The 21,925-nt window shown below is 33.4% G+C and overlaps 15 protein-coding genes and 1 pseudogene across 16 annotated transcripts, besides 1 other annotated feature; 10 read left to right on the forward strand and 6 right to left on the reverse strand.

Moving 5' to 3' along the window:
• Positions 1-103: 103 nt before the first annotated feature.
• Positions 104-1,045, reverse strand: TVAGG3_0376960 (spectrin binding; the record flags this gene model as incomplete). The annotated part of the gene is made up of 1 exon (XM_001328827.1): positions 104-1,045. One exon carries the CDS (start codon positions 1,043-1,045, stop codon positions 104-106), a length of 942 nt encoding a protein of 313 aa, XP_001328862.1.
• Positions 1,046-1,368: 323 nt separating this feature from the next.
• Positions 1,369-2,946, reverse strand: TVAGG3_0376970 (retrograde vesicle-mediated transport, Golgi to ER; the record flags this gene model as incomplete). Its single annotated transcript, XM_001328828.1, has 1 exon — positions 1,983-2,591. One exon carries the CDS (start codon positions 2,589-2,591, stop codon positions 1,983-1,985), a length of 609 nt encoding a protein of 202 aa, XP_001328863.1.
• Positions 2,947-3,033: 87 nt separating this feature from the next.
• Positions 3,034-5,260, forward strand: TVAGG3_0376980 (ER to Golgi vesicle-mediated transport; the record flags this gene model as incomplete). Its single annotated transcript, XM_001328829.1, has 1 exon — positions 3,043-5,181. One exon carries the CDS (start codon positions 3,043-3,045, stop codon positions 5,179-5,181), a length of 2,139 nt encoding a protein of 712 aa, XP_001328864.1.
• Positions 5,261-5,659: 399 nt separating this feature from the next.
• On the forward strand, positions 5,660-7,416 carry TVAGG3_0376990 (serine/threonine-protein kinase TAO family; the record flags this gene model as incomplete). Its single annotated transcript, XM_001328830.2, has 1 exon — positions 5,692-7,020. One exon carries the CDS (start codon positions 5,692-5,694, stop codon positions 7,018-7,020), a length of 1,329 nt encoding a protein of 442 aa, XP_001328865.1.
• A 4-nt stretch (positions 7,417-7,420) lies between these two features.
• Positions 7,421-8,461, reverse strand: TVAGG3_0377000 (zinc ion transmembrane transporter protein; the record flags this gene model as incomplete). Its single annotated transcript, XM_001328831.2, has 1 exon — positions 7,555-8,379. The coding sequence occupies one exon, from the start codon at positions 8,377-8,379 to the stop codon at positions 7,555-7,557; it is 825 nt and encodes a 274-aa protein (XP_001328866.1).
• An 852-nt stretch (positions 8,462-9,313) lies between these two features.
• Positions 9,314-10,031, forward strand: TVAGG3_0377010 (uncharacterized protein; the record flags this gene model as incomplete). The annotated part of the gene is made up of 1 exon (XM_001328832.1): positions 9,525-9,839. One exon carries the CDS (start codon positions 9,525-9,527, stop codon positions 9,837-9,839), a length of 315 nt encoding a protein of 104 aa, XP_001328867.1.
• Positions 10,032-10,056: 25 nt separating this feature from the next.
• Positions 10,057-21,925: part of a mobile genetic element that runs on past the window's edge.
• Positions 12,498-13,346, reverse strand: TVAGG3_0377030 (uncharacterized protein; the record flags this gene model as incomplete). The annotated part of the gene is made up of 1 exon (XM_051231950.1): positions 12,498-13,346. The coding sequence occupies one exon, from the start codon at positions 13,344-13,346 to the stop codon at positions 12,498-12,500; it is 849 nt and encodes a 282-aa protein (XP_051101680.1).
• On the forward strand, positions 13,365-14,660 carry TVAGG3_0377040 (annotated as a pseudogene). Its single transcript has one exon. A coding segment is annotated over exon 1 (1,296 nt).
• On the forward strand, positions 15,112-15,297 carry TVAGG3_0377050 (phage tail repeat-like family; the record flags this gene model as incomplete). Its single annotated transcript, XM_051231951.1, has 1 exon — positions 15,112-15,297. The coding sequence occupies one exon, from the start codon at positions 15,112-15,114 to the stop codon at positions 15,295-15,297; it is 186 nt and encodes a 61-aa protein (XP_051101681.1).
• TVAGG3_0377060 (uncharacterized protein) lies at positions 15,530-16,160 on the reverse strand (the record flags this gene model as incomplete). Its single annotated transcript, XM_051231952.1, has 1 exon — positions 15,530-16,160. A coding segment is annotated over one exon (631 nt), but the record flags the coding sequence as incomplete, so codon positions are not given.
• On the forward strand, positions 16,271-16,672 carry TVAGG3_0377070 (uncharacterized protein; the record flags this gene model as incomplete). Its single annotated transcript, XM_051231953.1, has 1 exon — positions 16,271-16,672. One exon carries the CDS (start codon positions 16,271-16,273, stop codon positions 16,670-16,672), a length of 402 nt encoding a protein of 133 aa, XP_051101683.1.
• TVAGG3_0377080 (uncharacterized protein) lies at positions 16,692-16,847 on the forward strand (the record flags this gene model as incomplete). Its single annotated transcript, XM_051231954.1, has 1 exon — positions 16,692-16,847. One exon carries the CDS (start codon positions 16,692-16,694, stop codon positions 16,845-16,847), a length of 156 nt encoding a protein of 51 aa, XP_051101684.1.
• On the forward strand, positions 17,492-18,076 carry TVAGG3_0377090 (His-Me finger endonucleases family; the record flags this gene model as incomplete). Its single annotated transcript, XM_051231955.1, has 1 exon — positions 17,492-18,076. The coding sequence occupies one exon, from the start codon at positions 17,492-17,494 to the stop codon at positions 18,074-18,076; it is 585 nt and encodes a 194-aa protein (XP_051101685.1).
• Positions 18,102-18,962, forward strand: TVAGG3_0377100 (uncharacterized protein; the record flags this gene model as incomplete). The annotated part of the gene is made up of 1 exon (XM_051231956.1): positions 18,102-18,962. One exon carries the CDS (start codon positions 18,102-18,104, stop codon positions 18,960-18,962), a length of 861 nt encoding a protein of 286 aa, XP_051101686.1.
• Positions 19,079-19,444, reverse strand: TVAGG3_0377110 (uncharacterized protein; the record flags this gene model as incomplete). The annotated part of the gene is made up of 1 exon (XM_051231957.1): positions 19,079-19,444. One exon carries the CDS (start codon positions 19,442-19,444, stop codon positions 19,079-19,081), a length of 366 nt encoding a protein of 121 aa, XP_051101687.1.
• On the forward strand, positions 20,093-20,929 carry TVAGG3_0377120 (organellar and viral DNA polymerase type B; the record flags this gene model as incomplete). The annotated part of the gene is made up of 1 exon (XM_051231958.1): positions 20,093-20,929. The coding sequence occupies one exon, from the start codon at positions 20,093-20,095 to the stop codon at positions 20,927-20,929; it is 837 nt and encodes a 278-aa protein (XP_051101688.1).

The following is a 21,925-nucleotide window of genomic DNA, read 5'->3' on the forward strand; positions in this document are numbered from 1 at the left end:
ATCCTTTTAACTTTTTTTTGAGATATAAAATTTTAAAATTCTATCAAAATCATGAGTAATTTGAACATTTTTATTACAAGGGAAGGTAACTATAATAGAGAGCTTATACCCATACAAGCCCACCTTCTGATTCAAGATATTTTGCTGTTTCACTTTTTTGTCGGTTAAGAGCAAGATGAAGAGGTGTCATGTTATTCATGGTAACAGAGTTTATGTTTGCTCCTTTCTTGATAAGTTTGGGACAAATATCAGTTAAACCAGCTTCTGCAGCATAGTGAAGGGCAGTCCAACCCATTGAATCCTCAATTTGAACATTAGTCTCAGGACTGGATATCAAGATTTCAGCTAAGTCAATACTATTATTTCTAATTGAAGTCATTATTGGTGTCATTTTCTCTATTGGGTCTTGAATATTAGTGTTCACATGGTATGAAATTAATACCTTGAGCATTTCAAGCTCATTTAGCTTTAGAATAATTTTTAGAGGAGTATCTCCAAAGCGAGTGCTGCATTCTATGTCAACTGATTGTTCACATAAAAATGATAGAAGCTCAGTATTGTTATTATAACATGCTAAGTGAATTGGTCTAATTTCTTTGATATCTGGTGATTCTAAATCAAAACCACGAAGATAAAACTTTTGCACTAAACTCGTATGTCCAAATTTACAAGCATAGTGAATTACTGATTGGCCTGATGTATCTAGCGCTTGAAAATCTGCTCCTAAATTATCAAGTTCATCACATATTGGCATTGAACCACCAGCAGCTGCGTAATGAACTGGAAGTCGCCCAATCGTATCAGCAATACTTAAAACTGCTCCATGGTTAAATAAATATCTGAAACAGTTAATTGATCCAAAATAACAAGCAACAGATATGATTGGTGGACTATTTACACAAAATTCTTCTCTATCGGGATAGTTTTTAATGGAGAAGTTAACATCTGATAATTGATGAATAGATGATTCTAACTCAGAAACACGATCTTCTTTAATAATCGTAAAGATTGAATCGTATATTGAAATTTCTGCTGATGATGTCATCTTTTATATTCTGTATTTCTAATGTAAATACACGAAAGAAAAAATGATTTTGCCATTTTGGAATGTGCTCAGCGTTTTAGACTTTCCCGTGATAGGGAAATTGAAACACTACATGATTTTTTGCAAAACATAATGATTAAACACTCCAAAATAGAAAATAAGCCGAATATTTCTTGAAATATATAATTTTTCTATGCATTTCATGGGTGTCTCTAGAAGTTTATCAGAATTCCATTAAAGCGACCGAAAAATAATAGGGAATTTTTTGATTGCATAAAAGTGACAGAAATATTAAACTGAGAGATAATTTATAATAAACGTGACAAAAAATGGGACTCGTAACTTCCTGTTGCAAAACTAGTCATGAAGATCCAGACGAGAGAGTTCCTCTAAAAACTAATAAAGGTGGAAATGGCGGGATTATCATTCCAAATTTTTCAACAAAAGATCCAAGCGATGATTTTATTGTAGATCCAGCAATTAAACAATTCCTAGAAAATTTTTCAAGTGACGATGATGCTACAAACGGTAATGATGCAATTTTTGATGAATTAGTAAAGCAGCAAGATTAATCATGAAAATTATTGTTAAATACAAAAAGAAGTTTTAAAATCATGACTTGATATATATATGTACTTTGTTGTGTTAATAATGGCGACTTACAGACTAAAAATAAATGTTATTACTTAATTTCATATAATATAAATTTCCTTTTTAGAATACATGAGCGTTTTTATAAAGTTCAACAAGTCTAGAGTTTTGATTACAAAATTTTGGCTACTGAACGAAAGATTATCTAAACAAAATAAGATTCAAATAGAAACATAACACAATCAATTCCAGTATACCAGAGGGTGTAAAATTCTCAAGTTTATACCATTATTTTAAAAAGTAAAAAATATAAATTTTAATTTCGCTCTTTGAAAGAAAAAGACGCTTAGCAGCATCCCTTCTTTTGTTCTGAAAATTCGATTACAGGTGCTTCTTGTACGATTTCGCTAACTTTATAGGCAACATGTTCAAATAATTCCTGAATACCTTCACCATCTTTAGCAGAAACGATATTAACAGGAATATCTTTGAGCTCTTCTTCTAAGTCATGTAAACGTGAGCGAAAACCTTGTTTGTCAGGAATAAGATCTGATTTATTTGCCGCAACAATAATATAACATTTAGGTCCGACAACATTTCTGTAACTGTCAACCCATTGCTGGATTTCTGGCTTTGGATTTTTATTAGAAGCGTCAAAAACGATGACGGCAGCTTGAGAATCACGGAAATAAACATTAGTAAGTGATCTATACTTTTCTTGACCAGCTGTATCCCAAATTGTAAGGGTAACTTCTTTGCCATTCGAAAGAGTGCAAGAGAATTTCGATGTGCTATTAGAAATTGTTGGTGGTGTGTTTGGATTGAATGTGTTATCAATGAGTCTCTGCAAAATGCATGTCTTTCCTACATTTTGCTCGCCAATGACAACAATCTTGCGGTTGCATGTGCTTACATTCATTTTTGACGGTTGTGTCAAATCTTGATCGATTTTCATTGTTTTTCATAAAATTTCATATCACTTTGCATAGAAAAATAGAAAGATCATCTCGTATATTTTACATCTAACCGCACAATTGGTAATTTTGATCGGAATGAGAATCTGAATTCCGAAAAGTAATGGAGCTTCATATTGTATAATGAGGGATGGTGCTGTTTGAGAGTTTTGAGATTAGGTTCCTAATTTCCAAAGCCTATATTTGCTTTTTAATTCCCATATCTTTTAATTTGGTTTTAAGATGCTCGCCTATAACGTTGCCTGATATTAAATGATCAAAAGTTTCATTTGATTGCTCATTTAAACTCAAAACATTCTTTTTTTCATCAAATGGATTCGATTCACATAAAAATCCCTTGAAAATATCAATCTTATGAATAAATAATAATTGTCATCTCTTTTGCAATAATATTTATATTAAACACTATCAAAATTTTTATTTCCAAATTTGATGAATAATGAGGGTGGTCAGCAGCAACAACCATTTCAGAACAGAAGAGCTTTTTATGCTGTCCAAACAAATCAGCCACAACAACAATCTCAAAATCAGGATTTAATGCCTTGGGAAACAAAAACAGTTTTAGAAATGCCGAGAAATGAAGAATTTTCTTGTTTTTATCCTCCTTATTTCAGACCTGTCTCTATGGCAATACCTATTGACAAAGAAACATACGATAAAGTTGAAATTCCACTTGGAATTACAATAAATCCAGCATTGGTTTCAGACATTTCAGTTATAGATTACTCAAAATCTAGCATACATCGATGTTCTAAATGTGCAGCATATCTTTCTCCTTATATTAAATTACTTACCGACGGAAAATCATACAAATGCCCAATTTGCGACGAAATTGTTCATGTAAACGAAGATATAATCAGATCTCATGGCTCATTAAATAATTTTCCTGAGATAGCAAATCAAGTTTACGAAATGTTAGCGCCAAGGAATTATATAAGTAATCCATACTTTACTCCAACATTTTGCATCATAGTTGATGCTGGAATGTACGCATTTGACTCAGGTTTTATTTATAATTTCGTTGAAAGTGTCAAAACATCGATTTCTCAGCTCGATGATAGCACAAGAGTTACATTAATTGTTTCAACAAACACAATATCAATCTTTGATTTCGATAAAAAAGAAGAATTAACACTTCCAGATTTATCAGACTTAGATTTTCCTCTTCCAATGCCAACCATGCTTGCAGAATGCAGAGATTCATTTAATAATGCATTGGATTCTATCCTTACTAGGAAACCAACTTCTGTTGGCAATAGTTATGGTTCAGCATTAGAAGTATGCACGAGAATCATGAAACTGACAGGTGGAATCATTATAGCTGGCATGTGTTGTCGTCCTCTTGAAGGTCCGCATAAACTTGAACCAAGATATATCACGACAAAGACGAAAGAAATCGAAATACTGAAATTAAATCCAGGAAAAGACTCAAGTTTCTACAGAGATATCGGATTCCAGCTCAGTAGATGCAATATCAGTGTCTATCTGTTCTGTTGTGTTTGGAAAGACTTCAATCTCGATCTTGCTACTATAGGAGTTCCATCTGGTCTAACGGGCGGGGAAGTTCACTTTTACAAAATTGACGAAGACGATTACAGCAAGATGATGTATATTGATATTTACAAAACTATTAATAATGATTATCTTTATTCATGTTCTTTGAAATTAAGAGCCCAAAAAGGAGTGAAAATTACTCGTCAACATGGAAATTTTTCAATTCAAAGTGGAGAATTAATATGGTTCCCTATTTTGAATCCACAACATGCTGTCACTTATGAGATAGAAGTTGAAGAGTCCTTATGTGTAAGGAATGCCATTTTCCAAGCCGCTCTTTTGTATACAACGAAAGATAAAATGAGAATGGTCAGAGTTTTCACTTTTGCCATACCTACCACACAAAATGCAGCAGCTGTTATAAAGAACGTTGATCAGATGTCGTTATCACTTCTCATCGCCAAATCTACTGTCTTCAAGATGATTGTTGAAGCACAAACAGAAGCCATTAAAGATCTTAAAGAAAGAATGAAGAAAATGAGAAACAGAAACATTTTATATCCATCAGTTAATTATCTCATGCATTCTTTCTGTTACTCAAAAATGCTGGCCATCATTATGAAGAGTGATAATAGAATATGCGATGCAATATTCTATAGATCAATTAATATCGTTAATTTCGTTTTGAAGCACTATCCAAGGCTTCTTGCAATGTATCCATCAAAAACCGATGAACTCAAATTAGATAACAGTGCTTTTGAAAAAGGAACGGTTTTCTTGGCACACATGTACGATAGAGTTGTCATTTGGGTATCTCCTGCAACAGATAGGGATTACATTGTTAATGCATTTGGTGTTGATTCATTTGAAAACATTCCAAAAGAATTACCTCAATTGCAAACTGAAGAAAGCAGACAATTGGTTGAAGAAGTTAATAATTGCAACAATATATCACGTTGCTATTTGCCATGCTCAGTAATTAAGCAAGGAGATCCAGAAGAATGCATATTTGCTGAAATTTTAGTTGACCAAAACTCAGATAGAAGAACTCCTATTGCCCAATGGCTTGATGTATAAAGTTATAAAATTGTTTTTATATAATAAAAGATTTTAAAAATATTTAAGATACGAAATATAATGTTTTATTGAGATGTATAATTTCCACCTCCCAATTTTTTTATTATACTCATAGGTATGTATATTTTCATTGTATTCAATATCATTCAACCTTTTATTAGATTCATCCGATTCAATACTCATATATCGAGCTTTCTGGAAACCTATTTCTAGCCGTCTATTCGATATATAATCACAGTTCAGCTACGAGTTTATCCAATAACGCCTGATAACAAAAACAATAAATCCAAAAGTATATTATTTAGTAGAAATTTTTGGAATATATAACACTTATCATTTTTAATGCCGTTCTCCAGGGATCCAAATCTCTTACTCTAAAATCCAATCGGAATGATTATTTTTGATATTTTTGTTTGGAAATAAATTATCTACATAACCAAAATTATTTATGAAGTGAATTCAATGTGAGGATGATAGCCCATCCTCTCAAATAATTTTCAATAAATCTACATGAGCGGTCAGAAAGGTCGTGTAGCCAAAGAAGTAGAGATCTCTGATCCATTCGATGTGAAAAAGCATGTTCATGTTACATTAGATTCAACAGGAACTTATCAAAATATCCCACGTTCTATGTTATCTGCCATTCCTATTGCTTCGACAGGAACTATATTAGATGATAACAGTTATGATTCCAGCATGCTTCCAGAGCAAATATCCAAGAACAAGTTAAGGATTTCAAAGCCAACAGATGTTGAACATAAAATTCATGTTACAATGGATAGTGAAAATGGATTCGTTGGTCTCCCACCTGAATTCGAAAAATTGCTTAAGGGCAGTGGTATCACAAAGGAAGAAGCCGTTGCACATCCAGAAAACACTGTCAATGTTCTTAATTTCTTCAACAACAATCAAGCAGTTTTGGACCAACAGCCATCTGTTCCAGCAACACCTACAGTACTTCCACCGCTTGAAACTGTCGTTAAGAATACAGATCCAAGATTTTTGCTCATTGACATGCAAAAACTTGATGAAGGCAGTACCTGCACAGTATACACAGCTATGTATCATGGCAGAAAGGTTGCTGTCAAAGAAATGCTTCTTAATGAAAAGAATGAAAAGAATTTGCTCGATGAAACAAGATTAATGTATTCTATGCAAGATGACCATATCGTTAAATTCTACGATGCATACAGAGTAGGCAACACACTCTGGATCATCATGGAATACATGGATGGAGGCGCATTAACAAATGTTGCCACATTTTGCGACTGCCAAGAGCCACATATTGCCTATTTCGCACGCGATATCCTTCTCGCCCTCAAATACATGCACGCACAGAACAAGATTCACCGTGATATCAAGACTGATAACGTTCTCCTTTCAGAAACAGGAAAAGTCAAACTTGCCGACTTCGGTTATACTGCACAATTGACAGCAACTGCCGATAAGCGTAAATCTATTGTCGGAACACCTTATTGGATGGCTCCTGAATTAATTCAAGCTTTCCCTTATGGTTTCGCCGTTGATATCTGGTCTCTCGGTATCCTCTGCCGTGAACTCGCTGAAGGTGAACCACCGTACGTTACAGAACCTCCAATGCGTGCACTTTTCCTCATTGTTTCACGTGGTATCCCAGAAATCTCGAACAAGGAAGTCCGTTCACCGGAATTCATCGACTTCCTCAACCGCTGCTTGCAAAGAAACCCAGCAATGCGTCCTTCAGCTGCAGAACTCCTCGAACACCCGTTCATCAAGATGGCCTGCGAACAGAAGTACATTCCACCGCTGATCGACCTCGCAAAGCAACTCTCTGCTCAGGAAGAGTTCGCTGACTTCTAAAGAGTTTGAATTTTATTGTATTTTAATTAGCATATCGTTCTTTAGTTTCATAAAGTTAAAATTCTTCCATCATTGATTATCTTATTACGAATTCACTCATCAAATAACTTAATTTTCAAATAAATTTATATTAATTCAAGAACTATCTTTTTATCAGAAAAATTCATAGGTTTTTCTCGGAAGAATTAATAATTATACTATTTTGATCAGCTATTAACCTTCAAATATCTCTTGAATAAAATGATTTATAAAGATTGCTCATATCAATATGAAGAAATACCAATACAGCCAAAAATATTGAAATAAAACATAATGAGAAGGTTTGATTTAAGCAAATAATTTTCATCAAAGATATTTATTGATATAAACTTTTAATATGATTAATTTAGTATTCGCCGTTGTAGATCAAAGTAAATTCGAAAGATTTGGAATAGAAAATCAAAGTTTTATAATTTTATCAATTTTCTAAGTAAAGAATTGTATTTTATCATACACTAATATACGTTCTGCTAGTTATCTATATTACAGTTATGCTTATTTATCTTCTGGATTGAGAGTTTCAACAATGGCAATCGAAAGCATACATAAAACTCCGATTAAGAACATCATGAAATGCCATGTCTTTTCAGCACAGTTCCATTCTGTCTTGTGCTCAAACATCTCAGCCCATTCGTGGCAGCCAACGAATAAGAAAGTTCCAGCGGAAAACGCAGCGATAACGCCCATAACGATTTGATTTTCTACAAGTTTTGTAATAATGATACCTGTGATTAATCCTGCCGGAGTCATTAATGTATAAACAATAACAAAGAACCAAAATAGCCATTTCTTTGGTCTATCTTTCAAAATGATCAAAGATAGCGCAAATGCTTCGACTGGCTTGTGACCAACAATTGGGCAAAAGATGGCAATGACACCATCCATTGTTTTCATGATTCCTAATGCGAGGCCTTCAATAACAGAATGAATGTCCATAATGATGTAAAGTGAGATCATTGGGACTGTAAGATTTGAGTTCGTTTCACCAAACATTTCTGGGACTTTCTCTTCGATTGGATTTGAAACTAAAAGATTATCTTCAAGTGAACTTGGAGGAACATTTTTATCATGGAAATGTTGATGATGGTGGTGACCTTCTCCTATCTGAAATTCTTCATCATGTTCACCGTATGAAAATAATTCAACTGCAGTCAATAAAACGAATGTAGATATAGCAACGGCAGGTGCAAGAGGATAATTGATTTTGTCTCCAAGTTCTTCGAATGAATCTGCAAGCAAATGCGCTAAACCGGCACCAAGAAAAACTCCGCCTGCCAGAGCTTCAAGTCGCGATTGCCACTTGATAGCTCTGATGCACATTGGCATTGCATTGCCTAAAAGCGTGGTAATCCATATAATACCAGCGGAAATATATTTTAGGAGCTCTAGGCTTACCTTTGCCATTATGATTGACAGAAAATTTTGAATAAAAAAATTGAGCAGCTCTCTCAATTTTCGGGGGTCATATTTCCCAAGTGCAATATAATATCGGAATTAACTAATAATTTAAAGTTTTAGATCCAAGTTGACTTTTGTAAAAATTTAAAAGGTCAAAAATTTCCAAATCATTATTCAAGGGATACATATTTGAGAAATAAATTTCTTACATTTTTAAAATTTGACGTTACTAACAATTCAAATTTTATTGAATGGAATGTTAACCAAATAAATGAGCAGATGCTTTGTAAGTTACAGAAAGCACAACACACATAATTTGACATTAAAAGGAGCTTATAAGTCCAACGAACCAAGCTTTCCAGAAATATTTTTTCATTCTCATTTCAAGTTTGGGTTTTGTAACTGTAATGCCACAATATATTTGAGAGTACACAAGTAATATAAGAATTTCCTTCGTAGAAATATACAAATTTATTATAAAATAGATCTATGATAATAAATTCTGTGATGCTTCACCATAATGGTCATGACCAAACGAATGCAGGCATACAATAATATCAGAAATACCTCTCACATTATGTTTATATCTTTTAATATGAATGATTTTTAATTATTGTTGCTAAACTAATATCTATGCGTCTGTATATGATATAGCACAAATAGCCTATGTGTTATAATTTGTGAGTACCGTAACAACTGCTTATATATAAATTAAAAAATCGATATATCGACAATTTTTGTCAAAAGTCTTCTTGTTATGTTCATTAATTGGAAAATATTCTATTTAAAGAACAGTAAAGAGATTCACACTATTTTGAATCATCTAGCAAAATCATTATTTCAAAAGTATATTACCCGTAATGTCTCTCAATTTAGTATATTACCCGTAATGTCTCTCAATTATATTCAATTGAAAAGAGCAGACGGAACAATTATTAATTTTTAAATAAACATCATATTTGTGACTGTTAACTATGTACAAGTGATAAACATCGTTTTTAACGAATAATATAAAACCAAGTTGGAAATTAGTTCATTTTTTTTATTTGTATTTCTCATACATTTTCATGGATGACAATGATCTTTATTTTCCTACAAGCCCTCAAATTTATAACAATAGTACAGATGAAGATACACCAATAAACATGGATCCAATTGATAATATTGAAGAAACCAATCAAAGCCTTGATGCGATAGATTCTTTCAACCAATCAAATTACGATAAGCAGATGAATTCACATTTAATGTCATGTCATGCAAATCCGAATTCTAATTTCTTACCAGAATTGGATATTATTTCTCAAGTCGAAAATGTCCGCAAAATCCTTACATCAGAGTTTCATAATAAAGAGCAGAGCCAACTTAATGTAGAATCTCAATAGAAAAATTATATAAAATTATTATCTTCATTTTCTATCAGCTGATCAGCAAAAACCATTTACACAAAATAGTTTCAAGCGCTCATATTATTTTCTATATTTTTTTATAATTAATATTTATCTCACCAAGTGATTTTCCTATTACAAATTGTTCGATTTACTTATTTGATTTTTACATAAAATATATAGATTTACTCCTTTTTAAATACATTTTTAATTAAATAAAAAAAAAAAAAAAAAAAAAAAAAAAGGTAGTGGGGCTTCCAGGCACTTCGTGCCTTCTAGCCCCGAAGATGTTTAGTATAAATGAAGTTTAGAGGACATACATGACTGTGAGTTTTATTTACGACAAGATAGAATATGAGAGAGGTCCTATAAACCGGACAAGTAAGGGTCATATAAACATCTGTCATTTTACTCAGAATTTTATACAGAATTCAATAAAAATATATTTTAGGGTAGAAGGGTATATCTACCCCGTTTTTCTACCCTCATTTCTACCCTCTTGAATTTTCATGAAATTTACACCAAAAATATATTTTAGGGTAGAAGGGTATATCTACCCCGTTTTCTACCCTCATTTCTCCCTCTTGAATTTTCATGAAATTTACACCAAAAATATATTTTAGGGTAGAAGGGTATATCTACCCCGTTTTCTACCCCTCTTTTCTACCCTCTTGAATTTTCATGAAAATTTACACCAAAAATATACTACTAGGGTCATTTACGAAGAAGTCTCAACAAAGTCTTTACGATGAAGTCTTGACAAAGTCTTTACGAAGAAGTCTCAACAAAGTCTTTACGAAGAAGTCTCAACAAAGTCTTTACGAAGAAGTCTTAACAAAGTTCTTTACGAAGAAGTCTTGACAAAGTCTTTACGAAGAAATTCATGAAAATTCAAGAGGGTAGAAAAGAGGGTAGAAAACGGGGTAGATATACCCTTCTACCCTAAAATATATTTTTGGGTCATTTACACTCATTTACGAAGAAATCTCAACAAAGTCTTTACGAAGAAGTGCCATATAAACATCTGTCACTTTTCAGGAAAAAACATTTTTATTATATATATAAAATGAATTTTACAAAACCACCGTTACCCTTCTTTGGAAATAAGAGTAAATGTAAAGATATTATATTGAGAGAACTTAAGAAACTACCGAATGGTCTAACATTTGTAGATTTGTTCGGTGGAAGTTTCTATATATCCCATTTGTGCCATACAATATTTCCTGACTCAAAGATTATATGCAATGACTTCGACAACTATATGGACCGTCTCAAACATATTCCAGACACAAACAAAATATTGAAAGAGTTAAAAGAAAAGATACCTATAGGTAAGATGGAACGTATACCATTAGATAAGAAAAAATATTGTGAGAGAGGTTTTGAAAAAAGCAGAATATATATAGACTGGGATAGTATATCTGCTAGACTATTATATAGTGGTGCTATAAGAGTTCATGACATTGAAACACTTATGTCAAAAGTTTTATATCTTAACTATACAAATGTTTTCAAAGAGAACATAGAAAAATATATTGAGGGTATAGAGTTTGTGAGATGTCATTGGACAGAGTTGTATGAAAAATATAAAGACAAGGAAAATGTTTTCTTTATAGTGGACCCGCCGTTCTATAACACATGGGATTTTCAATACCAAGTAGACTGGACTTTGAGAGACTCTTTAGAAACTTTAGACGTTTTACATAACCATCCATGCTTTTACTTTACATCCGATAAAAGTGGTTTGGAAAGTGTCATGAGATGGTTAGAGGACATACATGACTATGAGTTTAGATACGATAAGATAGAATATGAGAGAGGTCCTATAAACTGGAGAAAGTGTCATAACAAAGAAATTTTACTAGTAAGTAAATGTGGTTTGAAATAGGACTACTTGTTTTAGGTTTTTTCCATTGTGTCATTTACTTATTTGACGTGGCAGAAAGATATAGAGAATATGAAGATGAACCAATGCCTGCAAATGTTCAGTATAATGTACTCGTAAGAGATATTTTTATCTAATATTAAATGGACGCACAGAACTTAGCGAATGCACAGCAACCTGGACAACCAAACCAGAGAATATTCCAAATGAAGTTAGAATACAAACTGCAATGGCAAACTATGGTCAAGTGCCAACAGATGTACAAATGCAAACTGCCATGTCAAATGACGCTGCGTTAGGCTTACCACCATGGTATGCAAATATGAGATGGAAAGAGTTTTATACAAACCCTGAAGTGGGATATAAAACAACTTTATGCAGATGACGCAAACACAGGAGTTGACCAGAATATGTTTTCTACCAGAGGAAAACAGAATGTATGAGCTCCAGTTAAAGAATTGCTATGGAACTCAACAGAAACGTAAGAGACTAGGCGGACATTAGATTTTTACATATAGTAAAATGGGTTTCTTCAGTAAGATAGGAAACTTCTTTTCGAAATGTTGGAAGAGGTATATGGAATGGAATAAAAACCGTAGGAAGAGGAATTTGGAACGGAGTCAAAAATATTGGTAAAAGAGTAGGTCAGTTCGTTGATATTATACCTAAAGACCCTGAACCAGAAGAACAAGCTCCTGTTATACAACAGCCTGAACCTGCACCACAGTCTAGTTGGCAACCAAATCCAACACCTCAACCGTATTAAAAAATTATATTTTTACCGTTCGATAGTAGTTGTATATGAAACTAAGTTCTAAGTAAAACGCATGGTATAATGGAATTATTCTTTTTCTTCCATCTGTTGTAAACCATACTTGAAAGTCTGAAATACTTCCACTTGGTGGTTCGTATAACTTTGTAGGTTTTTCGTAAAAGTCATTTGCCAAGCATAAGAAAGAGTTTTGGGCGCCAGAAAATGAAGCATGAACAATAATAGCAGCTGGGTCGAAAACATCTTTAAATAAATATAGTTCATCTCTTGCATATCGACTGTAAATATTTGCTAAAGGAAGTTCGACTTTCTGATTTAACATTCTTTGCAAATAATACCATGACATTGCAGTGAATTCTGTATATATTTGTTCGTCTTTCTTTGGATTGTCTTCGTAGATTTGAAATGACACTTGTGAATTTTGTTTGTCATATACAATTCTCACATAAAGTGTGCTCTCGGTATTTGCATATTCATCAGCATATTTTGCATAACATGAATTTATTTTATCTTCTATATTTTTTAACGCAGTCTGTAGAGAAGATGAAAGGTCAACTTGTATTAGCTCAATTTCTTCCCACATTTTTCGTTTCCCTTCAGATATATAATCTATATGAAACCTTACAATAAATGGAAAACTTTTATCTTCTACAGACACAAACTTCATTCTACGAAAGCCAATAGCTTTTGTGACAGATGGGTCTCTTAGCCATCTTAATGGGTAGTCAAAACGATAGCCTTCATGCTTTACGGTCTCTGTCTCAAACTTTTGACCGACATTAGTAAAAAGTTCATCTAATGGTTTAGTTGTAGCAACTCTAGAATTTTCTTTTTCTATTGGAAGCATATTTTATCTAGAATAAAAATGTCGAAAGAAACAGCGTCTATGAGAGAAATACAACACAACCGACAACTCATTTTGCAAGCTCTAAATAAGAACACAACAAACTTTTCAAACTATTCTAAGATATCTGAGTCATTGAAAGAAGGAAACTTAAAACTGACGATAAACCCAATGACAGACGAGTTTCTATTTCAAGACAATAAGAACCATACTGTTTGTATAAATCCAACAAAAGGAACTTTAAACGAGAAACCTATAAATGAACTTCTTTTGAAAACGGATGTTGACAACAAAGCTGACAAAGAATATGTAGACGATGCAATAGCAAAAGAAGAAGAAAGAGCTAACAATGCTTATGCAACAAAAGAACATACTCATCCTGAACTAGCAGACAAAACATATGTTGACAATAAAATGTCAAGTGAAGTGACAAGAGCTGAAAACGAATATTCTAAAAAGACTCATACACATTCTATATCTGAAATAACAGACTTACAAGAAACCTTAAACAGTAAAAGTGCCGTTGGACATACACATACCATTGCAAATATTACAACTTACAAGAAACCTTAAACAGGAAAAGTGACGTTGGACATACACATACATCTTCTGAAATAACAGACTTACAAGAAACCTTAAACAGTAAAAGTGCGTTGGACATACACATACCATTGCAAATATTACAAACTTACAAGAAACCTTAAACAGGAAAAGTGACGTTGGACATACACATACATCTTCTGAAATAACAGACTTACAAGAAACCTTAAACAGTAAAAGTGCCGTTGGACATACACATACCATTGCAAATATTACAAACTTACAAGAAACCTTAAACAGGAAAAGTGACGTTGGACATACACATACATCTTCTGAAATAACAGACTTAAACGTTAGCCTTGAAAATAAAGCAGATAAAACATATGTCAATGAAATATACCAAAGTTTGATAGGAACAAAAAATATTGAAACTATTGTTGGTGACTTTTCTGTCAATGAAGAAAATAAATATTTTAGATGGCAGTTTGTACAGTCCTTAGAAAATGGTACACGGTGTAAACTCATTCCGAAAAATAACAATGAAATGTATGTAAGCTATAAAAAGAATGATGGTACACAAGTTAAAGTTCCATTAGACAACAACTGCTACTTAAACTTATATGGAGACGAACAAAAGAAATATTTAAGAGTTTATGAAATGACAGATATGACATTGCCTGACCCAGCTCCAGCACCATATTATTATGACTATGGAGATGACGTCAGAACACCACATGTAGATGAACAAAAGCTAACATTATATTTAGATTTTTATAGATATAAAAGATATAATGCAATAAAAAAAACGAGAATAGTATACTATTATGAAGATGACAGAAATAAATATTATAGTCAAGATTTTACCTACCCTGAAAACATAAGATTATATTATAAAAAATATTCTGACACAAACCAGAAGAAACCTGAAATAGTTACACTATATTTTAAGTTCAAAAGAGACAATCCTATATTATCTCATATGTTTGATTTAATGAACCCAGTAGGTTCTATTTATACATCTATGGAAGCAAGAGGTCCTCAAGTAATGTTTGGTGTTGGGGCATGGGAACAAATAGTCGACAGGTTTTTGTATTGTGCAAACTCTTCAAAGGAAACAGGTGGAAGTAAAACGATTTCAGGTGAAAATTTACCTGCACACAGTCACTACATAGATTTAAGTACATCTCAAGCAGGTTGGCATAGGCATAGATATTGGGATTGGTCAGGAATGACAAAAGGTAAAGGATATGATGTTAAAGACGACGTTAAGTTTGCTATAAATTGTTACTGGGATGACACTCAGGGAGAAGGAAACCATACACATTTCGTTTCAGGATATACACAAACAACGGGACAAAGTAAAGAATACATGCCACCTTACATGACAGTTTACGCATGGTATAGAATTGCTTAGTCGTCATTTTCAACTTCTTTAGCATATTCGTCAGGAGTTGTCTTATATTTGTTAGGAACTGTCTTTGAAAGTATACCACCTTGAACTTTGACAAGTTTGAAACGAGGTCTGACAATAGTAGTTTTATCTTCTGCTTGCAGTGTGTACATTTTGCCATGTTTGCCTAAAACTTCATAATATTCTCTTGTATACTTTCTTCTATTTTTACGAACACGAAGGTGAGTACCTGTCGGGTTCCCATTGTTGTCATAGTCAATAGTATTTTCATATGGGTCGCGTTTAGGTATTTCTATTTTTACTTTGTCACCTTTCTTAAGTTTGAAGCCTGGCATTCTTTCTTGTTTGTCTCTTTTGACTAAACTATTAAATATATAGTCTTTCTCTAAGTCAGGGTTGTTTTTCATTTCTTCGGGGGAGTGGTTTCCCAAACCTTTTTGTTTACGGTTATTGTAAATATTTAAAACTTGTCTCATCTTTGCCATGGAGAAATGTCTATATTTGTCGTCATATGACATTTCATCTACCTCACCACCTTGTGGTTGGTTTAAGTCTCTTAAGATTTTTATACAACTGTCAATGACACCAAGAGCAGAATGGTTTTGGTCGACAATGAAATATTGGTTTACATTTTTTGAACGCAGATAGTTTTTTACATCATCTGATTTGAAAGAACTTTCACAGTCAGATGTCAGTTTTGTTGGATGGTATTTGTCAACGAATATTGTCAAAGCTGCTAAGATATCTAAAATATTTTTGGACTGTAATGGTATGGCTTCACAGTATCTTGTGTTTTGACCGACAAATATTAGCCAGTATGGTGGTCCATCTTCTCTATACCTCGGAATGTTTTCCAAGATATCCATAAACCAAGCATTTGGTGTTGAACTAAAGATTTTTACCATGAGTGCTTTCTTTGTTGCCTTAGAAACATAGGGGTCCTTGTTCGGATTCGTCATTTTTTACCCTGTAAGAAATGGGTTTATTTGGCGCATTAGCAGGAGTTGCATCCAGATTTTTACCCGCAGTGGGAACAATAGCCAGAGGTGTATTTGGAGTTGGAAGGAAGATTTTGAGTACATTAGGTATACTTAAAGAGAAAGCACAACCTATTATACAAACTGTACAGAAAGGTTGGGATGTAGCACGAGATGCAGCAAATCTTATTCCAAATCCTGAAACAAGAGGAAAAGTTCAAGGATGGATGGACAATGTAGGAAGACAAGCAGGAAACTATTATAACAAAGCAAATGACTACTATAACCAAGCAGGACACTATATGGACCAAGGTGAAAGATTCTTTAACAGAGGATATAACCATGCACAACAATGGGTAAACAATAACCAACCGCAACCACCTCAAACGTGGGGAATGTAAAATTTTTTACTGAGATGAAATGAACAATACAGCATTGAGACAAATGGGTTCAAGATGGATTTGTCGGCTTCCAGCAGTTACACAACCACGTGTTTGTCAAGTTCTTCCTATACCTCAGGAAGTTTTAGACCGACTTAAAAAACCTAAACAACCAGTTGAAAACAAACCAAACTAAATTTTTTACTGAGATGAAATGACCGAAGAAGTTGAAACGGTAGATTTGACACCACAAACAAAAAGTTCAGAACCATTGTCAAAACCTGTCAAAGAACTTACAGATGAAGAGAAAAATTCAATAATAGAAAGTGCCAGGTCTGGAAATACAAACCCTAACTATAAAGTCACTTTTCATAGAAATGGAACGGCTAGTATCTCAAAAAGAAACAGACTCTCACAAATAAAATATTGAAGTCTGAAGGAGCTTTCGAGACAACAGATGGAAAAGTTTACTTCACTGACGAACAGTTCATTATAGAACATCTCATTGACTTAGAGTCGAAATATTCTAAACTTTACAACAAACACAAAAAGTTGAAAGGAAAACAAAAACAAATGGCATATGATATTTATGAAGATGTTGACGACACAACTGTTCCTGCAAGTGAGGTAAAGTCAGAGGAACCGAAAAGTGACGAAAAACCGATAGAAGAAGAGAAACCAAAAACTGAAGATAAACCAAAACCAAAGTTTAGTTTCCAAACTAAACCAAGTCAACCTTCATTAGCTGGTATGGGTTGGCGTCAAAGACTTATGGTAGCTGGTTATGTTAAGTAAAGGAAAAAACATTTTTCAAAAAAATATTTTTTTATTTTATTTGAAATGTACGCTGAGTTTGTTGGAACAGACCGTTGGGAAACTTGTTTGTTAGATGAGAAATATGAAATTCACTGTTGTGAGTCATTTGAAGTCAGAAACAAAAAGACAAAAAGAGTTTTAAGCGGATGGGAGCGAAATGACGGATATGCTAATATGAAGATGAGTGGAAAAAACTATTTTAAACATGTTGTCATTGCAACTCATTTTATACCGAACCCTAACAATTTACCTTTTGTAGACCATATAAACCATATAAGAAACGACAATAGACTTGAAAACTTGCGTTGGGTCACTTGTTCTGAAAACAATAAGAACATAGGCAAATTTCGAGATATTGTATTCGAATTTGTCGACGAACTAGAAGATGAAGCAATTGAAATTACAGACTATGGCGAGCATACGTTTGAGTTTTACTACTATAGCGAAGAACAAGACTCTTTCTACTTTTATACCGGCGTAAACTATAGGAAATTACAAGTATGTTTTACTAAGGCGGGCTATGCTCATGTAAACGCTAGAGATACAGATGGAAAATACGTTCAAATACATCTTAACAAATTCAAGAAGCTATATGGCATACCATTTTAAAACAATATATTTTTACATATATTAAATGCTTCAGGCTGAAAAACAAAGAACAAAAGTAGCAGATACAAAACCGTTAGACTATATCTTTACAAATGCTGGTAGGACTATTTCAGATGAAGAAATTTCATCCCGAGTATACAGGTTTGACTATCCAATTCGTTGGCTTCAAAGTCCTTCAGATGCAAAGGCAATAGGATTTAGAAGAGTTTTGTTTTCAAAAAGAACTAACGCTTTTATGTTCGCAGTATATTTTCATGGGCAGTATAAAGGTTCTGATGGTCTAATAGACAAATTTGACGAAATGAGAATCTTTACAGTTCGTTCAGACGAAAGTCTTGAGAAAACTCTAAATGACTTTCAAACTCAAATGAACAAATATTATTGGGAATTTCAAGAAAAATACGACTCTTTACTAAATGGAACATACTATCTGAAACTAGAATATGACAAGATGAACTCCACCGTTTCATTTCAAAAGATTGAAATTAACCCTCCAAGAGATACAGAGTTTTTATTTTGGAAAGTAGACAAACGTTCTTGGGCACAATTTCTTCGGTTACTAAACCAGAACGAACCATTACCACCTGACGGTCCGTTTAAATTTATACGCCCACCAACAAATTTGACAGTTTATAGAAACGTGTTTGACCCTCAAAATGTTATATGTCATGCAAGTTTCAGTTCAAGCAACAATAGTTTTCTTTGTATGGGTAAGGACTTCTATGACCTTACCTCTAAATTCTACGAACCACCTAGTAACAGTTTCTCTGACTTTCAAGTTTGGTTCACAACAAACGGTGTGCAGCATATTATTCCATTATACTATGACTTTTATCTCGAATTGTCTTTCATATACAACTACGGAAAAGTGCTGAAAAAGTATTGAAAAATATATTTTAGGGTAGAAGGGTATATCTACCCCGTTTTCTACCCTCTTTTCTACCCTCTTGAATTTTCATGAATTTCCTTAAGATAGAAAAAAAGTTAGTTAAAATGAGATGTTTACTGAACTGGTTGGATGTCGCCTTCACAGGTTATGTAGAACGGCTGACCAGAGAAGTGGAACAGTGCTCTGAGAATTTGTATAATTCGTGGAATTGGACTCTCTCTGTTTGGAAGTTGTATCCATGGGCGCTTTGCAAAGAACTTGAGAAGAGCTTCTTTCTTCATCTCCTTTATGTCGTCTACAGGAGTGTTTTCTGGTATTTGAATTGGAATTCCAGTCGAAATCTCGATTTTCAGCGCACCTCTTCCAGACAACCAGACGCCGAGGGACTTGTTGGCTTTGTCCTTGCCCAAATACTGCTTAACAACTTCATTTATCTCTATAAGGTAAATTGCCTCATCTAATGGCTCGATGCTGTCCATTGTTCTGTTTCAGAACTAGTCTTGTACTGTTTCAGAACTAGTCTTGTACTTTTTCAGAACTAGTCTTGTACTTTTTCAGAACTAGTCTTGTACTTTTTCAGAACAAATTTCCCGTAAAAGCTCTCAATTTGAGAGAAAAATTTTCTGTTTCAGAACAATATTTGTTCTGTTTCAGAACAATATTTGTTCTGTTTCAGAACAATATTTGTACTGTTTCAGAACAATATTTGTACTGTTTCAGAACAAGACTTGTACTGTTTCAGAACAAGACTTGTACTGTTTCAGAACAAGACTTGTACTGTTTCAGAACAATGTCCGACGTACCACCAAAAAATATATTTTAGGGTAGATGGCTAGATCTACCCTCATTTCTACCCTCATTTCTACCCTCGTAGAAAACACACAAAACTCTTGAACTTTGTATAAAAAAAGCAACCCGCGGAAAACAGCGGGTTGGTATATTCTTCACAAAATGCTTGTTTTTGAGGTCGAGCCATTTTTGGCTCCACCGTATTTTTAAACCAAACTCGTTCATTTTGTGCTGAAATAAAATAAAGGTAGTCCCACCAAAAAATATTTTTTTATTTTTATTGTAAGAACATGTTTGCAACAACAGCACCAAACTCGTTAGTCATGAACCCAACTTCAATGTTAGTAGAGATGAAAAGCTTCATTCCTTCTTCATATACTTTCGAAACAGAAATCCAGAAGATAAAGCAAGAACTTCTCCAAGGAGATTTAGACTGTAGTGCAAAAGATGAAACAAATGAACAGTATCTTTATGAAATGCAGGATATTATTGACCATTTACCTAAACTTCCTGAAATACAACAACAAAAGCTCACTATTCCAGAATTCGATGAAATAGAAGTGAAACCAACCGACTCAGTTGAAATAAAGAAGTTCATTCGTAAGATAAACTATGAGTTTCTTGGATTTCATTACAACCACAAAGTCATGGACATTGACATATATAAATCTGAAGAATTTAAGACCTACGACAACTTTGTTTCGTTAGTTGCTGAGTGTGTATGGCAGATAAGAGATAAAGATAGAAGAGGTAAGGTATGGAACCAACAGATAAAACCAGCAACCTTTGAGTTAAAGAAAACCATCTACGCCTTAGTCATACTAGCAGGACAAATTTCAGAATATAACGCAAAAATGAACTCACAATGTTCTAAATGTAAAGCAGCAATGAGGAAATATAACTACTCCGTCAAAGAGATAGAACGTATGCGAAACGACCATACTGACTTAAAGAAAGAAGCAGAGAAACCAGCAGAAGATAAAATGGACATGTTGACATTTCTGAACAAAAACTATCCAACTGCTAACGATTTCCTTCTTTCAGATGTCAAGAAGAAATATAAAGAAACATTCGGCATAGTTAAAACTTTTGATATCCTTCGTGAAGAAATAGAAGCTACAAAACTGTTTAAAGTCATGAACCATCACAACATATACCATGTAAAACGCTTGTAAAACTTTATGGTAGAAATGAGGGTAGAAAACGGGGTAGATATACCCTTCTACCCTAAAATATATTTTTATTGAATTCTGAGTAAAATTCTGAGTAAAATATATTTTAGGGCTTGTGTCAAACCGTTGAGTTTTCACAAAATTTAAAAAATAACGTTTACCATGTAAAACGTTTATAAAATAACTGGGGTAGAAATGAGGGTAGAAAACGGGGTAGATATACCCTTCTACCCTAAAATATATTTTTGTCTGATTTACGCTCATTACGATGAAGAAGTCTTGACAAAACATATACGTTTAGTTTCGATGAAATCATGACAAAGAATGTACGATGAAGAAGTCTTGACAAAACATTTACGATGAAATCATGACAAATTCAAGAGGGTAGAAATGAGGGTAGAAAACGGGGTAGATATACCCTTCTACCCTAAAATATATTTTTGCTGAGTAAAATGACCAAATTTCATGAATTTCCTTAAGATAGAAAAAATAAAGTTAGTTTTTTATAAAATATTTTTTTATTTTGTATGTAAGAACAGGAAATGTCAAACACTGAGTTTGAAACAGTTAGAAAGATAGACAATGACACCAAAATGGTTAGAATTGGTGATTTAAACGTAAGATACTCAAAGAAATACAACAAATATTCTTTGTCAGACATTATATCTCCATCTGGAAAGAAAACAAACGACTGGGTTAAAATTGCTTCAACTCAGAAAATTTTGACAAGAAATCCTGAGCTTATGATATCGGTAAGATTCTATGGAACTACAGCATATCTCATCGACAAAAGTCTTATACCAATAGTTTTGTTATGGTTAGACCCAGTTGTTGGATATAATTTCATAACATATGGTTCATTCGATACGGAACGTTGCAGTGAAGGCTTACTTTACATCGTTCAGAAACCGAAAGACTTCAATACAAAGAGATATAAGATAGGAAGAACATTTAATATAACTAAAAGATATGACTCTACAGTCAATAGAGTTAAGGTTG

Source organism: Trichomonas vaginalis, chromosome V, assembly GCF_026262505.1.
Source record: "Trichomonas vaginalis G3 chromosome V, whole genome shotgun sequence".
Classification (NCBI taxonomy): domain Eukaryota; phylum Parabasalia; order Trichomonadida; family Trichomonadidae; genus Trichomonas; species Trichomonas vaginalis.